This window comes from Macaca fascicularis, chromosome 9 (genome assembly GCF_037993035.2).
Source record: "Macaca fascicularis isolate 582-1 chromosome 9, T2T-MFA8v1.1".
Classification (NCBI taxonomy): domain Eukaryota; kingdom Metazoa; phylum Chordata; class Mammalia; order Primates; family Cercopithecidae; genus Macaca; species Macaca fascicularis.
Window position 1 is genome coordinate 78,426,400 of NC_088383.1, and position 20,683 is coordinate 78,447,082.

The following is a 20,683-nucleotide window of genomic DNA, read 5'->3' on the forward strand; positions in this document are numbered from 1 at the left end:
TGGAAAAAACCCAACTCTACTAAAAATACAAAAATTAGCTAGGCGTGGTGGCGCACACCTGTAATCCCAGCTGCTCAGGAGACTGAGGAAGGAGAATCGCTTGAACCCAGAAGGCACGGAGGTTGCAATGAGCCAAAATCACGGCACTGCACCCCAGCCTGCACTACGTGAGAGAGACTCCACCACCAAAAAAAAAAAAAAAAAAAAGAAAGAAAAAGAAAAATTCCGTTTCACCAAAAAATGTCCTTGATGAAGCAGTAAAAATCATTACTTTTATTAATCTCCACCTTGAGACCATGTGTTCTTAATATTTGGGTGGTAAAATGAGAAGAATTAATAGCATAAGTATTAATAGCATAAAAATCTGTTGCATATGGAAGAACACTTGTGTGATGTTGACATTAAGGGTTGAACTAACTGCTTAATGCATGAAACAATATTTTAACTTGAAAGAACAAATGATAGACAAATTGTGGTTATTCAAACTTGGGTATTCAGCAGACATTTTCTCAAAAATGAAGGAAGTAAACCTGACATTTCAAGTAAAAAAAAAACCTGACTGTATTTGTTGGAATGAAAAAATCTGAGGTTTCAAGGGAAAATTAGAAGTTTGGAAAACTTGTATCCTCCACGGTAAGTTTATGGTTTTCCAATACTTAAATAATTTTTTATGAAATCAGTGATGATATTAACAAATGTGATTTTAAAATATTATATAATAAAATGTATCACCTTTTGGAAGATCTGCATTACTCATTTTCCTGATGACCAATGCGTGATATTATCCATTCAAAGTTCAAGACAGACCAGTAGGTTTCAGTACAGCGGAGTGCAAAAGTTTATTGGTGTGGTTTCAGATTTCACATTGCAATGAATCTTTCAAAAACGACTGCTAGTTAATTTTAATATAGTATCAAATAAGAATAGCCACAATTTCCTGAAAAGACTATTAAAATACTCCTCCTGTTTCTGACTACAAAACTGTGTAAGGTTGGATTTTTAAAAATTTACTTCAACCCAAACAACATAATACAACAAACTAGATGCAGAAGCCAATGTGAGGATCCAGCTGTCTTCCATTAAACCAGATATTAAAGAGATAGGCAAACATTGAAAAACAATGCTACTCTTCTCACTAAATGGTTTTTTGTTCGTTTTGGCAAATGCAGTTATTTTTTAAAACATTTTTTGTTAACATGTTTATTATTACTATTTAAAAATGAATAAACAAATATTTAAAATATTTTTTCAGTTTTAAATTCTAATATGATAAATAAATAAAATATTACAATTCACATAAAACTTCCTTTGGGCCTCATTGATTTTTAGGATTGTAAAGGGATCCTGAGAACAAAAAGTTTGAACCACTGTCATGTTATTTAGAAGCTAGCGGTAAATAAACAGAAAATTGCAAAAAAGTGTTGAAAATGGTCTGTTCTTTAATAACATTTGGCTTTTAAAGCAATGTAACTCTATTAATTTGATAAAACAAATATCAATAGCTATTTCAAAACTAATACTTTCCATTATACAAACATTATAGGATTATTTAAATTCTTTAGAGAACATTTCTCGTCCTTACCAAAATGAGAGTGGAAACATCTATGAGCAATTGGATAGCCAGAAGGAGATAAATGGAATGATTCAAATGCCCAAACTCTCTGTCAGAAGTGTTTTTGTCCTTACTCAGATGGCCAGGATGGCCTCAGCAGGCCTAAAAAAACAATCCGTAACCGTCACTCTGACTTTCACAGCATGACCCACTCAGAAATTAGGCAGGGATCAGGCTGGCTTCTGAAAAGGTATTAAATTTACCCAGCTATGCTGAAGACTTTTGAGGGTCAGGGGGAACCATACTCTTAAACCTCCATCCATGTTAGGGAATGCTTTCATAGAAATGGCCTGACTGGCAGCATGTTTTTAGAACGCCAAATCCTCATGACACTTACAGAATGGCAGTAGATGCCAGGCATGATTCATGGCTCAATGGAAATGAGTCAATGATCGGGATAAATAGGGCAGGTCCAGATGGTTAAAGAAAAGGACCCACCTTTCATGCACAAGGATGGCTTGCCAGATCTGCTCATTTGGCTAGCTAGCAAGCCTAGGAAGAAAGAAGGAAGACACTGAAGAGACACATTTTTCAGATTTAACTGGACTTTTGACTGCGTGTCACCATTCTGCTGTGAGGTTACTATTTCTTCTAAAATATGGCTTGGATAAATATTATGACTCATTGTTTTAGCACATTAACAACTTCTAAACGTAATTTGAATGTGTTATTCTGACTCACCAGTAATAACGCTTGTTAAAAGAATGATTACTCAGAGTCTTTCTTTAACCATGCCCCAGCCCTTCCAAAGTCTCTATCCCAACTTCTGTTATTCCCTCTCCTAACACCCTGTTCTTTTCCTTTCTGGAACCTTTATATATTTTATAATTATATATTTATTTGTAGTTTTATTTGTTTTAATGTTTCTCTTCCTTACTGGACAATAAACACAAGGGCAGAAATTATCTCGTTTGTTTTGTTTACCTCTGTCTATCTCACACCTAGCACAGTGTATGGTACGTTTCAGCTGCTCAAAACATATTTGTTGTATGAATGTTAACTGAATGAACTCAGTTAGGGTCATTATAGCCTCAAGTTTTTTTCGTTTTCATTTTTTCAAGAAGGCCTGGGCACTAGAAAAAAACTTTCCTTTAATTGTCTTTGCCCAGCTTCATTTAACAATGCTTGACCTCTTAAGTGAAGAATGTGGGGCCTAAAACACAGCCAAAAAATAGTACATTTACTTACTCACATTTCCAGCTCTTTCCAAGCATCAAAGCAACTCTTCTTCATATACAGAGTGCAACTGGAGTATATTGGACAATAAGATAATAATAGACGTCTAAAAAAGTTATGTAGAATTTTGTGACACAATTTGTATGTCCTGTTTGACTGCTACTGAGTTAGTAAACTTAAGTCTTCATGTCCATGTTCCACTCATGGGAGGGTATGGTGTAAGCGGGAGGATATGTCTATGTTTTAAGTGTTCTTAAAATTTATTGAGTTCTGGCCGGTCATGGTGGCTCACGCCTGTAATCCCAGCACTTTGGGAGGCTGAGGCAGGCAGATCACTTGAGGTCAGGAGTTCGAGACCAGCCTGGCCAACATGGCGAAATCCCCATCTCTACTAAAAATACAAAAATTAGCCAGGCGTGGTAGTGCATGCCTGTAATCCCAGCTACTCGGGAGGCTGAGGTGCGAGAATCACTTGAACCCGGGAGACAAAGGTTGCCGTGAGCCAAGATGGCGCCACTGGACTCCAGCCTAGGTGAAGGAGTGAGACTCTGTCTCAGAAAATAAATCAATAAAACAAAGTAAAATGAAACAATTTATTGAGTTATTCCAGGCAGAAACTTCTTGGTAACTTAAGAAAAGCATAAATAGGTAGTGGCTAATACCAAGACATCAATACCACCCCTTACCACATATCCTATTTTAGATATAACAAAACAGAGGATGAATAAATGTGAAGATGAAAACAGTTCCTAAAATAGTTTTTTTTAAACGTTAAATTACTTTGAGGAGGGGTGACTAGAAAATTTTTATTGTCTCCTTCTAGAAATCTTTCTTTTTCTTTGTCTCATAGTACTTATTACTAAATTGCTATGTAATTTACTTATTTATTAAATATAATATTTATCTGTTCTCCTTCACCTCATCTAGAATGTAATATGGCAGGAAACTTTGCTTTACTTACTGATGAATCCCAAGTATCTGGAATAGTCCCTGATAGTAGTGAGACTAGTAGGGAGTGCTGAATGAATTGTTATTGAATGAATGAACAAATGAACATCTTGAATTTTTTAGTTTTGTTGTTATTGTTAATTCAATGTACTTGAATTTTTGCATGTTACATAGTTTGAAGAATGGTTTCTTCCCTTCCTCTGTTTGCTAGGTTAGCTCTTTCTTTTAGAGTAAATTATTCTATTTCTTCAATTTAGAGCCTCTCATGGTGTTGACTTCTTAGCTTTTTGAAAATCTTGCTTTTTTGTGGAGGTTGGCTCTGATTACAGGGGGATATTTTTAGTGATTGCTGGGGAGGAGCACTGTAATTTCAGGTAGGCATGTACTGTGTACCAGTAGCTCCTCAGTCCTCCCGCCTATCTGGGACGCTGCCCTGCTTGTCCAGCACACATTTGCTGCTCTGGCTTCTGTGTAAATTGGCAGTGCTTGTGGCTCAAGCAGGGGAAGCAGGAGGCACTGACCTACACAGCTGCTCTGAATGTAGCTCCCAGATTAATCACCCTGACCGCCCTGGGCCCCCTCTCACTTATTGTATCTTTTGCCCCTGAGCCTGGAGCATGTCCAGAGAGCTCCTTACTCTTCAACAGTCTTCTCTAGGATATAATTTGGGCTTTGGGTTCTCTTGTCAATCAGGTTCCATCTGCTTAGAGGCAGATTTACCATGAAGCCAGTGAAGCTTCAGGGTTCCTCACCTACCCTTCCAAAGCCCTATACCTAATTGCATATTTACAATTTGTATTATTTATCTTAAAGGGGACTTCCCAAACTGTGTACACTTCTGGGCCCACAAAACTTCACTCTCTTCCATCTATATGCTTTCTACCTTTGAGAAATTTGTTAAAATTTCAGGTCTATAGGCTGGGCACGGTGGCTCATGCCTGTAATCCCAGCACTTTGGGAGGCTGAGGCAAGTGGATCACGTGAGGTCAGGAGTTCGAGACCAGCCTGGCCAAGATGGCAGAACCCTGTCTCTACTAAAAATACAAAAATTAGCCAGGTATGATGGCAGGCGTTTATAATCCCAGCTACTACAGAGGCTGAGGCAGGAGAATCGCTTGAACCAAGAAGGTGGAGGCTACAGTGAGCTAAGATCATGCCACTGCACTCCAGCCTGGGCGACAGAGCAAGACTCCATCTTAAAAGAAAAAAAAAAAAAAATCAGGTGTACACATGGCATTCTATATGGTTTTCCAGTTAGGTTTGGGGGTGTTGGAAGAGAAGATAGGCCCATATGCTCAGTCTACCATTTTGGGAAGATGATGCCGTTTTCACTGCTAAACTACTTCTAATTTACCTTCGGTGCCCATCACCCTCTCAAACTGCCCTTACTGAGGTCATTATGGCCTCCATGTTATTAAATCAAATGATACTTTTCAATTTTCATCTTACTTGATCTCTAATTAGTATTCACTGTAGTCAACTATTTAATCCCTCTTGCAGCAACTCTTCTTTTTTATGACTGCCCTATATCCCCCTCCCTCTTGCAGCAACTCTTCTTTTTTATGACTGCCCTATATCCCCCCTACCATTTGGGATGTTCCTTGCCAATTTCCTTTAGGGGATTTTTGTCATCTACCCAAACTTTAAATCTTGGCATTCCTTTGCAGTATGGTCTGGACAGGAGTGATACTCGAAGTAATTAACTGCTGATTCAGAATGGATGCCACTACCAATCAGAAAGATGTAAACCATAACCAGCCTCATGGGCTATACCAGTTGTACTAACTAAATATCACACTTAGAACTTGGGGCCAATTTTCTTCTGACAAAAATATGAGAAAGAAAATTGAGGCAAATTTTGTACTTGAACAAAAATGCAAAATCCTTTTTAAAATTAGCAAACCAAATCTTGAAATATATAAAAAGATAGTGGATTATGACAAAATTGTGTTTATCCAAAGAATTCAAGGTTGACTTACCATTATAAAATCAATATTCTTTACCATACTAACAGAGTAAAGGGGAAAAACACATGATAATCTCAATAAATGCAGAAAAAGTGCTTGAAAAGACTCGACATCCATTCATGATTTTTAAAAATCTTAGTATTTTTAGACATCAGAACTTACAACAAAATCCTACAGAATATGTTATTATAGAACTAGAAAGCATTCTCTTCAAGATCAGAAATAAGACTAGAGCATGTATTGAACAGAACAAGACACTTCTGTTCAACATTGTACCAAAGGATTCAGTCAGCTCAAAACAGCAAAAGTAATGAAATATGAAATAGAGGATTATAAAGGAAAAACACACCCAAAAATCTATAGATAGATCTCCATAAATTTAGTGGTTGTTGAGTGAGGAAAAGTCCTCCAAAGGAGAATTGTTTAATGAATTTAACAAGGTTATAGAAGTTGATTGTATTTCTATTATATAACAAACATAGAAAGTAATTTTTAACAAAGATACCATTAATAATAGCATTAAAAATAATAATAATAATAGCATTTAAAATGAGATGCCTATGAATAAAGCTAACCAAGGATTTATAAAATCCCAAGAAAAGATTACAAATCTTTTTTGAAAGAAATTAAAGAATACTGTCTATGAAGGCAGGCATAGTGGCTCACACCTGTAGTCCCTGCTACTCAGGACAACCAGGCGGGAGGATCACCTGAATCTGGGAGTTCAAGGTTACAGTAAGCTATCACTGTGCCACTGCACTCCATCCTGGGTGACAGAAATTAAAGAATACTTTTGAAAACTGAGAAATATACTATGTCCTTAACTATGAAAGCTCAGTATTTTAAAGATGTCAACTTCCCCTAAATCGATCTACAGATTCAATGCAATTCCAAAAATCTTATTAGTGGTTTTTTTTTTTTTTTTTGACACAGTCTCGATCTGTTGCCTAGGCTGGAGTGCACTGACACAATCTCGGCTCACTGCAACCCCCACCTCCTGAGTTCAAGCGATTCTCTTGCCTCAGCCTCCCAAGTAGCTGAGACTACAGGCGCCTGCCACCACGCCTGGCTAATTATTGTATTTTTAATAGAGATGGGTTTTCACCATGTTGGCCAGGCTAGTCTCGAACTCCTGACCTCAAGTGATCCACCTGCCTCAGCCTCCCAAAGTGCTGGTTCTACAAGCGTGAGCCACTGTGCCCGGACTAGATTTTAAAACTTGATAAAAGGATTCCAAAATTTATATTAGAGGGCAAAAGAGCAAGAAGAGCCGAACATCCTTAAAATGAAAAAGTTGGAAACCAAGAGCTGTGAAAAGCCTATTATAATGAGATAAATAAACCACAGGAAAATAAGAGAAAGTCCATACGTTTAAGAATTTCAATTTATGATGAACTGACACTATAGATCAGTGGGGAAAAGATGTACTTTTCCATTAACTGGTGCTAGAATAATTAGCTATTCAATCTTTAAAAATGAAAATGGGTTCCCTGCTTTACATCATACACAAAAATCAACTTTAAGTGAATTAAAAACTTAAATGTGAAAGACAAAATTATAAAATTTTTGGAAGACAAAATACAAGAATATCTTTATGACTTTGAGGTTAGGAAGAATTTCTTAAACTAGATGCAAACTACAAAAACCAAAATCATAAAGGAAAAAATTAATTAATTTGGAGCTAAAGTTAAGAATATCTAATTATCTAAAGATAAATTAAAATAAAATAAAAATAAAAAGAGAAAATAGAAAGATAAATGAAACCAGAAGAGGATATTTTCATAACATGTTATATGACTAGTATCCAGCAGTATCCAGGACATTGTCCTTTTTTTTTTCTTTTTTTGAGAGGGAGTTTCACTCTTTTCCCCCAGGTTGGAGTGCAATGGCACAATCTCGGCTCACTGTAACCTCCACCTCCTGGGTTCAAGCGATTCTCCTGCCTCAGCCTCCCAAGTAGCTGGGATTATAGGCGCCTGCCACCACGCCTGGCTAATTATTGTATTTTTAGTAGAGACGGGGTTTCACCATGTTGGCCAGGCTAGTCTCGAACTCCTGACCTCAGGTGATCCACCTGCCTCGGCCTCCCAAAGTGCTGGGATTACAGGCATGAGCCACCGCGCCCAGTCTATCCAGGATATTTTAAAAGTTTTGTAAACCAATAAGAAAAGAACAAACAATCCAATAGAAAAATGAGTGAAAGATGTAAACAGGCCCTTCATAAAATATGAGCCCTGAAAGGTCAATAAACAAAAAAATTTCAGCCTCATTTGTAACTGTGGAAATGAAAATCAAAACCACTTGAGTGGTACTTCATACCCATCAGACTGGCAAAAATTTAAAAGTCTGGTATAAGTTGAGTGTCCCAAATCCAAAAATATGTAATCCAAAATGCTACAAAAATTTAAAATTTTCTGAGTGCTGACAACACTCAAAGGAAATGTTTATTAGAGCCATTCAGATTTGAAATTCTCAGATTTGGGATGCTCAACCAGTAAGTATAATGCAAATATTCCGAAATTCAATAAAAATTGAAATTTGAAACACTTCTGGTCTCAAACAATAATATCAATATTGGCAATGATGTAGAACAACCAAAACTCTTACACAATGTCGGTGGGAATGTAAATCAAAACAATTCCTTTGCAAAACAATTTGGTATTATCATAAAGTTTAAGTTATACATAGTCTGCCAGCAATTTTATGCCCAACACACTCATTCACCAGGAAGAACTTGTGTACCAGTAAAGTATATTAGAATGTTTGTAATGACATTGTGCACATTAGGAAAAATCCGTAAACAACCCAAATGTACATCAATAATATAGTATTCTAGCCACACAGTAAAAGACTACATAGCAATGAAAACAAGTGATTTAGAGTTGCGTGTAACATGGATATACTTTTTAAAGAAAAAAATTCAAGTAGTAGAAGAAAATAGACATTCTGATTTCACTTGTATCAAAGTTTTAAAACATGTTAAAGTTACTAATATTATTTTTAAATACCTTTTCATTATGAAAACCTTCAAACATACATAGAGAGACTAGAACAATGTACCCCTTTGCACACATTGCTTAGCTTCAACAAATTATCAGCAGTTTGTTAGAACACAGACGGCTGAGCCTCTTCTCTAGACATCCTGATTCAGTGGGTTTAAGATGTGGCCTGTGAATTTACCTGTCCATCAATGTCGCAGGTGAAGCTAACGCTGCTGGTCCACGGACCCACTTTGAGTAGTCTGCTCTAGGAGGCTTTTAGAATCTGACCTCTTGGAACTAGTTTAAGGCACATTTTAAAAAGAGAGAGAGAGAGAGAATCTGGCCTCTAGTCTCTCTCTATACTTATCTCAAACCATTTCCTCCTCACTCTTTAAGATTTAGTGACATCAAGACATAATTTGTTTCTTCAATTTCTTAAACTCACCAATTACCTTGCTGCCTCAAGGGCTTCACATTTTCTATTCCCTAAGCCTGCACCACTTTTCCCCACAGCCTACTTTGCCAGGCTAACTCTTAGCTGTCCTTTATGTCTCAGCCTTAATATCGCTTTTCAAGAAAACCTTCACAACCCACAAGGTTTGGTCCCTTTGCTATATGCTCCCTCCTTTATAACATTTATCATAATTGTAATCATATAGACAGTTACGGAATTTGTGTTTATTATCTGTGTTCCTTACTATACTCTATGCTGCATGAAGGCAGGGAATTTGTCTGTCTTGTTTGCTGCTTTAACCTTAGTGTCTACAACAGTATGTGGCACATAAATAGGCACTTAATATTTGTTGGATGAATGAATGAATGAAGGTATCTAGATTTTTCCAAAAAGTAGAAAGAAAAAGCCTGTAAATAGTGTAATATGAAATTAAGATATGCTTTTTATTTATAACTGTTTTGTTTCCTACACTACTTGTAGACAAATGACTGGAAGCAGCAATAACAAAACTTAACAGCCATAGCAGGCATCAATATCTATAAAAGGTCAATTTGTGCTGCCTCGAAAGGTCGTGTACAAGCAAACATAGAGTTACCCAGCTGTACATTCCTGGGGAAAGAATTTGGAGTTGGGATACAAGAAGGGATCACGGCCATTTGCTGTGAATTCTCACAGACTCTTTCATCTCTGGGTAACACATGAACGTATTTCATTTTCTAAGACAACTCCTCCAATGAAGCTATGTCCAAGAAAGATTAACAGGCTTGCAAAACACACTAGCTTCAGTGATACAGGATTCCATCCTTCTTATACAACAATTTCTACCCAGTTAACTTGGAAATCAACAATATAAGCAAAATAATTTTTCAACTTGTTAAACTAGGGTTACAAGAACTTGGGCAAAATACTGATTATATAATACACAGGAGCACATAGGTTAGGCTTCAGTTGCCCAGTATACTTATTATATTTTCTTGCTAAGATAGCAAAAAAGAATACTATCCTTACTGATTGTGGTGTTCCTCTTCAGCAAACCAAAATGTCTCATTACTTTGTTATTTTAATATATTTTTTAAGGAAATCCTCTGAATCAAAATCTGTTTTCCTGGGTCCTGTGGAGATGCCGCAAGAGTTTCAGTGGCGAACAAACAGGTAGGGCTCCAGGCGTCTCTATTCCACCCCTCTTCAAAACCCAATAGCACTACTTTATCTTAAAAAATGTATGTGTCCCAGGTTGGGCACGGTGGCTCACACCTGTAATCCCAGCACTTTGGGAGGCTGAAGCAGGCAGATCACGAGGTCAGGAGTTCAAGACCAGTCTGACCAATATGGTGAAACCCCATCTCTACTAAAAATACAAAAATTAGCCGAGCATGGTGGCATGTGCCTATAATCCCAGCTACTCAGGAAGCTGAGGCAGGAGAATTACTTGAACCCAGGAGGTGGAGGTTGCAGTGAGCCAAGATCATGCCACTGCACTCCAGCCTGGGTGACAGAGTGAGACTCCATCTCAAAAAAAAAAAAAAAAGAGAGAGAGAGAGAAAAGATATATGTGTCCCAGGTCGGGGGGTGGTAGCTCACACCTGCAATCCCAGCACTTTGGGAGGGCAAGGCAGGTGGACCACCTGAGGTCAGGAGTTCGAGATCAGCCTGGCCAACGTGGTGAAACCCCATCTCTACTGAAAATACAAAAAAATTAGCTGGGTGTGGTGGCAGGCACCTGTAATCCCAGTTACTTGGGAGGCTGAGGCAGGGGAACTGCTTGAACGCAGGAGGCAGAGGTTGCAGTGAGCCAAGATCTGGCCATTGCACTCCAGCCTGAGTGACAGAGAGAGAGATTCTGTGTCAAAAACACTACTCTAGCACTGGACTGAACCAACTAGAAGTTGGTTCCAAGTGTTACTTGTGTTTACAGTTCCTTTGTAAGTACAGAGATATTGTGTCAAGCTTTTCTCAGTGTCCAGGGTATTCCTTGGAATGTTTCTAGTTCCACTACTCTCTCATCTGACTTTCAGTCCTGCATTTCTGCCTGCCTGTTGGAAATGGTCCATCTGTCCCCTCAGACTCAAATTCCCATCGACCTCCTCCACAAACCAGCCACTTATTCCCTTGCCTCCATCCTTACTGGAGACCCCATCTTTCTCTTAAGTGTCCAGGTCCACAAACTTGTGGAGTAAATTTTGTATACCTGTTCTTCCTCTGTGGTGTGTCACCAAGTTCAGCTTGATTTCTTTTCTTCTAAACACTGCTTGCTGACATCTTTCCTCCTCGTTCCTACCACACCCACCCGAGTCCCACCAGAGCATCAGATGCCTGGGATACCTTCAGCAGCTTCCTAAGTGGCTTCATGGCTTCATTTTTTCCAGATGTGACTTATTCTTCCAGATTAATTCTTCTTAAATCCTCCCTTTCATCTTGTTACTTCCCCATACACAACCTTAAATGGTTTCCAGTTTGTTTTGAAACCAAGTCTGAACTACTCTGCTTTGCTTTCAAGGTTCTTCAAAGTCATCTGACTCTACTGTCCTTTCCAGTTTGGTCAGTGTCCTCCCTGCCATATAAAAAATCTTATTATAATTAGAGTGCCTGTGCCCTTCCATAACATGTTGAAGTGACCTGGCCTGAAAGGACCCATTCCTTCCACCTACCTCTTCAACTTTATCTCTAATCTTTCTTACCTTTACTCTGTGTTCTTGACATAGATGAGTACTTATGGTTCCCTGATAACACTTGCCTCAGGAGCTTTGCACTTGCTTTCCCCTCTACGCTTGGCATCCTCTACCTCCTGAGTTAACGCTTCCTTTATCATGTGCTCCAGGCTAAGCAACTCATATACTCCTTTAAACCACCACTGCCTCCTCTACAGACTCCTGTCATAGCCCTTATTATGTAATACTGCAGTGATTGATTTGTTTGCTGTCTGCCTGATTCCTAGCTATTAGACTGTGAGCCTCCCTCTCAGAAGACTTTAGATTTGGTTTCAAAACAAGATTCCTGACCTCCACTAGCTCACAATTGTTTTGTACTCCCAGTAAATCACTTTAGTAACTCAATTGGTATTTGTTGAATGAGTAAATAAGAAACTTTCTACCTAAATTTTCACTATTCAAAGTTCAAGTAAAATCCTCCTACATCTCTGAAGACTTCTTTGACTTTTCTAGTCCTTTGCTCCTTCTGTGACACCTGACACTACTTAAAGTTTGTACTATAAAAATTAGGATTATTTCTTTAACTGTATCGCAAGTTCCTTGAAGGCAGGGATGCATATTTATATTGTGTCTGTCATTGCATTGATCACAGTGCTGAGCACACAGTAAAACTAAATAAATACATATTTGCTTTCTGATTGGAGTTATATAAATTCTGTGCTTAGGAAAATGACAGCTACTAGTCTACTTGGAAAATTCTAATTCTGTTCTTTTTTTTTTTTTTTTGAGACGGAGTCTCACTCTGTCGCCCGGGCTGGAGTACAGTGGCCAGATCTCAGCTCACTGCAAGCTCCGCCTCCCGGGTTTACGCCATTCTCCTGCCTCAGCCTCCCGAGTAGCTGGGACTACAGGCGCCCGCCACCTCGCCCGGCTAGTTTTTTGTATTTTTTTAGTAGAGACGGGGTTTCACCGTGTTAGCCAGGATGGTCTCGATCTCCTGGCCTTGTGATCCGCCCGTCTCGGCCTCCCAAAGTGCTGGGATTACAGGCTTGAGCCACCGCGCCCGGCCTCTAATTCTGTTCTTAATCTAATTGCAGTCATAAAATTAAGTACTAATTCATTCAGAAAATATTTAGCATATACCTATTAATTTCCTAGCATCGAACCAGTGGTTAGGATACAGGTATGAATGCTGTCAGTAAAGAAATTCTTCCCAGGAAAAATTAGCATTGCTACATGGAAACTGTGTACATTTCTTTCACTTTTAAATTCGAAGATTTGTAAATTTTTAGTTGGCTGATTAAATGGTTTCTGAGTGGCCACCACATTACTTTGCTTTGTGGGGAATGTCTTCCTAATTGATATTTCTTAGTAGTGAATTGAATTCATTCTTGTATCTGAGATTGTCATGGCTGAAAAATGGGTAGGATGAGACCTGAATGATCTGGTCTAATTTTTGTTTTATAATCAATCTATGTTCAGAAAACTAATGGATTGGACAGGACTAATCTAAGTTTTGTGTGTATCACAACTGGAGTTCTCACCGGCTTACTTAGACTGACCAGATGCCACTGAGTGGTAGCTGTCATGGGGACTGTGATGACATCTCACTAGCATTACCGACCAGAGTCTCCGGGAGTATCATCAGGCACGTTCAGAGCAGAAGGGCAGACACCGCCCTGTGGTTTTCAGTTCCAACCCTTTGCTACGTCTTAGGCCAAAGGTCTCACTTCTGATTTAAATCTAAGTTGAGTTTCTTGTTTTCCTGTTTCCTTATCCACTAGCTTATTCAACATTTCTGAGTGGCTACTATGAGCCCAAAGCTGTGCTTGGTGCTCAAGACACGAAGGTAAAAACAACAGAATCCCTGCCCTCAAGGAGGTCAGTGGGATAACCTAATAGTCAAATGTATCTGCCATTGTAGAGATAATATTTGACATTGCCTTATGTTGCCTTTGAAAAGCAAAAATCAATATATGAATATGTCTTTGGGCCAGAATCCCTTGAATTAATATGCATGTATAAATAAAAATTCTATTATTAATACTACTATTGTCCTATAATATGAATATTATGAAATAAAAAGATGATGCCCTATTTACATACAGAGAATAAATGTTAAATAGTAATGAAATCATTTTCTAGTAATAATCAGGTAGTTACAAACACAAAGTAACTCTTATAAGACTTTAAATTCCAGGAATTCTCTACAAAAGTAATCCACTTCAACCATATTGTTCACATGTTATTCCATTATAAAATCAAAGGTAGGACATGTTACTCTGGGGGCTAAGGCTGGTTCCAGGTTTTGTGGGACCTGAAGCTCATAAATGTGGAAGGGCTCCTTTAAAAAGTAAAATAAAATTAGAATATGCAAAATCAGGCATAGCCTAGGCAAGCGAGAACTCCTGAAACTTATACTGCATTTGCCTCACAGAAAAGCTGACCATGGTAGGCAAATAAAAGATGAATATCCTCTCTATCCATCAGTCATAGTGTTCATGAAGCTGACATTGAAAGTTTATAATACATTTAATACATGTATAATGAATCTTTAAATTGACTTTACCCTCAGCCCAATTCTGTCGGTGTTTATGCTATTATTTGGGTTTCTTTAAAGTTTAAAAAAATATTGCAGGTATTCATTGCATAGAGACCATTTTTAGGCTATAAACAATAGCCCCGCACTGTCCAATATTGTAGTCATTATACACATGCAGTTATCGGGCACTTGAAATGTGGTTCGTGAAACTAAATAACTGAATTTTTAATTTTATTTATTTATTTATTTATTTACTGAAGGAGTCTCGCTCTGTCGCCCACGCTGGAGTGCAGTGGCGCGATCTCGGCTCACTGCAAGCTCCGCCTCCCGGGTTCACGCCATTCTCCTGCCTCCGCCTCCCGAGTAGCTGGGACTACAGGCGCCCGCCACCTCGCCGGGCTAATTTTTTTTTTGTATTTTCGGTAGAGACGGGGTTTCACTGTGTTAACCAGGATGGTCTCGATCTCCTGACTTTGTGATCTGCCCGCCTTGGCCTCCCAAAGTGCTGGGATCACAGGCCTGAGCCACCGCTCCTGGCCTGATTTATTTATTTTGAGATGGAGCCTCGATCTATAGCCCAGGCTGGAATACGGTGGTGCGATCCCGGCTCACTACAACCTCTACCTCCCAGGTTTAAGAAATTCCCTCTGCCTCAGCCTCCTGAGTAGTTGGCATTACAGATGCCTGTTACCACACCCGGCTAATTTTTTTGTATTTTTAGTAGAGATGGGGTTTTGCCCTGTTGGCCAGGCTGGTCTCAAACTCCTGACCTCAAGTGATCTGCCCACCTCGGCCTTCCAAAGTGCTGGGATTATACGCGTGAGCCACTGCGCCCAGGCAAAATTAAGGCTGTATTCCCTAGGAAAATTTAACATCCAAATTGAAATATGCTGTCAGTGTCGAATTCACGCTGGATTTCAAATCCCTGGTATAATAAAAATAATGTAAAATATCTTATTAATAATTTTTACACTGGTTACATGTTGAATGATAATGTTTTTATTTTTATTTTATTTTATTTTATTTTATTTTATTTATTTATTTATTTATTTATTTTTGAGACAGAGTTTCGCTCTTGTTGCCCAGGCTGGAGTGCAGTGGTGCGATCTCGGCTCACCACAACCTCCGTCTCCTGGGTTCAAGCTATTCTCCTGCCTTAGCCTCTCGAGTAGCTGGGATTACAGGTACCCGCCACCATGCCCAGATAATTTTTGTATTTTTAGTAGACATGGAGTTTCTCCATGTTGGTCAGGCTGGTCTCGAGCTCCCAACCTCAGGTGATCGGCTGGCCTTGGCCTCCCAAAGTGCTGAGATTACAGGCGTGAGCCACTGCGCCCAGCCTACGATAATGTTTTTAATATGTTAGTTAAATAATGTATGTTATTAACTTTAATTTCACCTGCTTCTTTTTAGTTTTTAAAAATGTAGCTACTAGAGAAATTAAAACTACATATGTGACTAGGTTTACATTTCTATTGGACCAAGCTGCTTTTAGACACCGACTACTTTTCTCAAAGACGGTATATAATTTTGGAAACCACGTACTTAAAGGATAATACTTAGGAGGGTCATGGTAGATGGAAAGCAACATTACTCAACATTACCAGTGGGGCATTTTTACCTTACTTGAGGTGGTGGAATTCCTACCACTATGCAATCCAACTGTACTCGAGTTCCTTCTGGAACTTCTCTGCTCCGTAACTTTTGAGTGAACCGGGGAGGTTGCCCCAGAGGTTCTTCATAGTACAGAGATGAAGGGGAAGACCCTGGGGTGGTGTCTCCACCAGCCGCCTCACTGGCAGCCTGCTCCGCTTCACGCCTCTTGGCTTCCTGCTCTTCGAGGGCGTGATTCACTTCATTATCCCTGGTATCCGCAGGGATAGGGATGGGAACAGAAGATCTTTCTCGTCTTTCTGACAGATCTGAGAAACTGGAGCTGTTTTCCTGCATAACTTTGTTTTGAGATTCCAGTTTACTCTTGTGGTTTTTGCAGGCACGAGGTCTAATCCTTTTGGAGCTGTGAGATTTGAAAAGGGAGGATAGCTCTTCAATGAAGTCGGCAGCCTTATTTAAGAATACTTTTTTGGACTGGGTTTCAGAACAATACTGTGGCTTTTTTGCCTCCTGGAGGCTTTCTTTGGAGCTGGTGGGACTTCGAGGGTTATCCTGGCAGAAGTTAGGCTCAAAACTTAAATTAGGTGTGTGTTTCATCTGATCAGAAGAAAGTCGTTTTCTAGCTTGAGTTTCATCTGCCTTCTCCAAAGGGTCGTGATTGATGGCTAGTCTTGCCAGAGTGACACTTTCATCTAATTCTTCTTGGCTCAGAAAGGCTGAAAGATCTGGAAGGTCATCTTGGCCTCCACCTCCTTCAGCGGCCCCAGAAGGACTGCCAAAATGGAAAGGGTTGGAGGAAGGCTCTGCTCGACTCCTCTCATTGTTTCCCCGATGTCTGGTTTCAGCTAAATAGCTCTCTCTTAGAAGCTGAGATATGGAAGTAGAAGCTTCTACGCTGTCGTCTTGCATGCTATCACAAAATAATAATAACAAAAAGTTTGGATCATTTCTAGGGAATAACAAGTCTGTGTCTATTATAGCATGGCAGATTCGTTAGAAATTAAAGCTCAAAATAAAGAATTGCCTAATTTTAATACTTTTACAAACTTACTATTTATTTATTTATTTTTGAGACAAAGTCTCACTTTGTCACCCAGGCTGGAGTGCAGTGATGCAATCTCAGCTCACTGCAACCTCCACCTCATGGGCTCAAGTGATTCTCCCACCTCACGCTTGCACGTAGCTGGGACTACAGGCATGTGCCATCACACCTGGCTAATTTTTGTATTTTTTGCAAGACAAGGTTTTGCCATGTTGCCCAGGCTGGTCTCGAGCTCCTGGACTCAGGTGATCCGCTCACCTCAGCCTCCCAAAGTGCTGGGATTATAGGGGTGAGCCACCGTGCCCTCCCCCTTTTATAAACTTTAAAGACTTAAATATTACTCTCAAACTATGAAATAAATAAGAATGGAATGAAATTTCCCTGCAAATAAAGACCTGGATGATTACCACTTTATTAAACTCTTTAAATGCAAGTTCAGTTGTGAAAGCCATGACATAACTATAATAATATTAAATAACATTTCTAAGCCTGATATTGATAATGTCAATAATGATCTTTTAGTTATAAAGCGCTTTCATACACAGAGATTTGCTCTCCACCCTCTCCTCTTTACCTTGAATGTAATAGAATTATAGAAATTGATCAAAAAATAAATACTTTTTAAAGTCTTAAGAAAATAATATAATGATGCAAGCCAATTTTATATTTTTAATATTATATCCATTTATTCATTCAAACATTTACTAACGGATGGCAAATTTGTGACTTAGGCTGTCACTACTCTCTCTCGTCCTTAAAAGTTGCCGCTCAGTGATTACTGTACTTCCCCCCTTTACCTTGACTTTCCTAACACTCCACTCCTTCAGCCATCACCAATCAGAGATGGCAATGGAGATGAAGACTATTTGCCATTCTTGGCTACTGTGTGGGAAAGTAGAGAAAAAAGTAATCTTCTAAATATTTTCTGGCTTTAACATCCTATAACATAACTTACTTCAGTTAATTTCTTTCCTTTCTCTTATATGACAGCGTCACTTATATCACACGTAAGGCTTCCTAGGAACTGTCCCTGTTCCCAAACTTCTAGAATGCTATCCCAAACTAACCTCTGAATTGGCAAAGTAGGCAGCCACCTTGAGAGGCAATTAGAGATGACTGAAAGGACCATCCACAGTAAAATATTTTTCCCACCTACTTGGACAGACTGAGATTGCCCCAAGTAGAGCCACTTATTTGGATGAAGTGTATTATGCCTTTTTAAAAAGGTTAATCTAAAATGCAAAGGTGACAGGGTGCAGTGGCGCACACCTGTGATCCCAGCACTTTGGGAGGCCAAAGCGGATGGACCACCTGAGGTCAGGAGTTTGAGACTAGCCTGGGCAGCATGGTGAAACCCTGTCTCTACCAAAAACACAAAAAAATTAGCTGGGCTTGGTGGTGGGCACCTGTTATTCCAGCTACTTGGGGGACTGAGACAGGATAATTACTTGAACCCAGGAGGCGGAGGTTGCAGTGAGCCAAGATTGCACCACTGTACTCCAGCCTGGGCAACAAGAGTGAAACTCTGTCGCAATAAATAAATAAAATAAAACGCAAAAGTGTTGGAGAGCAAAGATTTGTCTACAAAGGTGTTTATCACATGATTATATTTAAAAATTGGAACCATGTTCAGTAATAAGAAATTAGTTAATTAAATTATGACATACTCATTAAATAGAACTATATGTCTATTTGTTAAATTTTGTGGAACAGTGAATAATATACAAAATCGTATATGAAAGTATAATTGATACCCCAGCTGAAAAGCTTTCTCATTTGTGCACAAACTACATGGAGGAACGGTTAAAGATATATGAAACAAGGTGCAAAATGTTATTTGAAAATGTAACTAATACACCGAAAATCCTCATTTGTAACTCAACTATTTCTTTAGCCTCGTTTAAGTTTCTGTTTATGTTTAGATGGGGGAAAAATTAAGTGCCTTATAAATCAAGATGGCTTTCTCTCTATTCATTGGACATTACTGTTTGTTGTGTTTTTTTATTTCCTTCCTTCCTTCCTTCCTTCCTTCCTTCCTTCCTTCCTTCCTTCCTTCCTTCCTTCCTTCCTTCCTTCCCTCTCTCTCTTTCTCTCTTTCTTTCCTTCTTTCTTTGTTTCTTTTTTTTTTTTGAGACAGAGTCTCACTCTGTCGCCCAGGCTGGAGTGCAGTGGCCAGATCTCAGCTCACTGCAAGCTCCGCCTCCTGGGTTTATGCCATTCTCCTGCCTCAGCCTCCCGAGTAGCTGGGACTACAGGCGCCCGCCACCTCACCTGGCTAGTTTTTTGTATTTTTTAGTAGAGACGGGGTTTCACCGTGTTAGCCAGGATGGTCTCGATCTCCTGACCTCATGATCCGCCCGTCTCGGCCTCCCAAAGTGCTGGGATTACAGGCTTGAGCCACCGCGCCCAGCCCTCCTTCTTTCTTTCTTTCCAGGGTCTCACTCTCTCACCCAGGATGGAGCATAGTGGCATGATCATAGCTCACTGCAGCCTTAAACTCCTGGATTCAAGCAATTCTCCCTCCTCAACCTCCCAAGTAACTGGGACTACAGCCACGCACTACCACACCTGGCTAATATTTAAATTTTCTGTAGGAACGAGGTCTCTCTATGTTGCCCAGGCTGGTCTCCAACTAAAAGAACCTCAAGTGATCCTCCCACCTCCACCTCCCAAAGCTCTGGGATTATAGGCGTGAGGCATAGTGCCTACCCTGTATATTGTGTTTTAATGTGACTTTGTCTTTTACCCTTTATTTTGAGATAGCTTTTACATTGAGGCAACATGGAATGAGCATTAGCCTTGGTACCAGATAGATCTAATTCCAAATTCTGCTTCATGTCTTAACAATTATGTAACTTTGAGAAGTTTACTTAACTTCTTTGAGCTTTGGTTTCTTCGTCTGTAAAACATGAAAAAATCTGTTTCCCAAGGGAGTGAGGATTAATAACATGAAAGGCAAAGTCCTTAAAATAGGGCCTGCCACTATAATGGGTATTCGACTGATGTTCATAAAGAACAATACTTTGGTGAAGGTGATGTTAAAGTTGAAGAACTTTAAAAATGTTTATATTTGTGGTGGAAATAGAAAAGAAAATTCTTAGATGAGTTTTTTTTTTTTTGAAGAAGCCAATTGAGGTGTTAATGTACCTGTTCTTATGTTTATGGTTATGAGAAATTATTATAACAAAACTTTCAGGTATTCAAAATAAAGATTTCTTTAATGTTTTAATGTAGTACTTATGACCTAGTACATTGGTGTTAGATAGAACTGGGTTCAAATCCTAGTTCTGGCACTTCCTAATATCCTAGTATAAACTTGGGAAAGTTTAAACACTATACACCTCAGTTTACTCATCTGTAAAACAGATATAGTAGCAGTAGCCATATCATAGGTAGAAGTGATGATTAATGTGCTTGGGATTTAGTAAACATTCAATAAATGGAAGTTACTATTACTATAATAATTATTATGATTTAACAACCATGGCCATGTATCATGGCCTCCATTTTATAGATAAGAAATGGAGGCAGAACCAGTGAAGTGACCTGATCCGAGGAAAAATTTGAAGAGAAACCAAAGTGTACGTTCATAGTTAATTCAGTGTATCTGTATTCTATTGAAATACAGTCTCATGAATTAACTGTGTTGACTTCAGATCTTTGTATTCTCTTTGCTTGGACTGCTTCCTATGCCCACCT

The 20,683-nt window shown here is 39.0% G+C and overlaps 1 protein-coding gene across 7 annotated transcripts in view; it reads right to left on the reverse strand.

Annotated features, from left to right (window-relative positions):
- The window catches only part of MYPN (myopalladin), a 124,932-nt gene that overhangs the window by 74,036 nt on the left and 30,213 nt on the right, over window positions 1-20,683 (reverse strand). For 2 of the 7 annotated variants that reach the window (XM_065521036.2, XM_065521035.2), the window contains exon 4: window positions 15,950-16,852. The exons of 4 other annotated variants lie outside the window; for them this stretch is intronic. In XM_065521036.2, the coding sequence (XP_065377108.1) occupies window positions 15,950-16,851 (902 nt within the window). In that variant the 5' untranslated portion in view covers window position 16,852. Of the gene's footprint in view, window positions 1-15,949; window positions 16,858-20,683 lie in introns of all 7 variants that reach the window. One more of the 7 variants, XM_005565727.5, reaches the window with a different exon arrangement.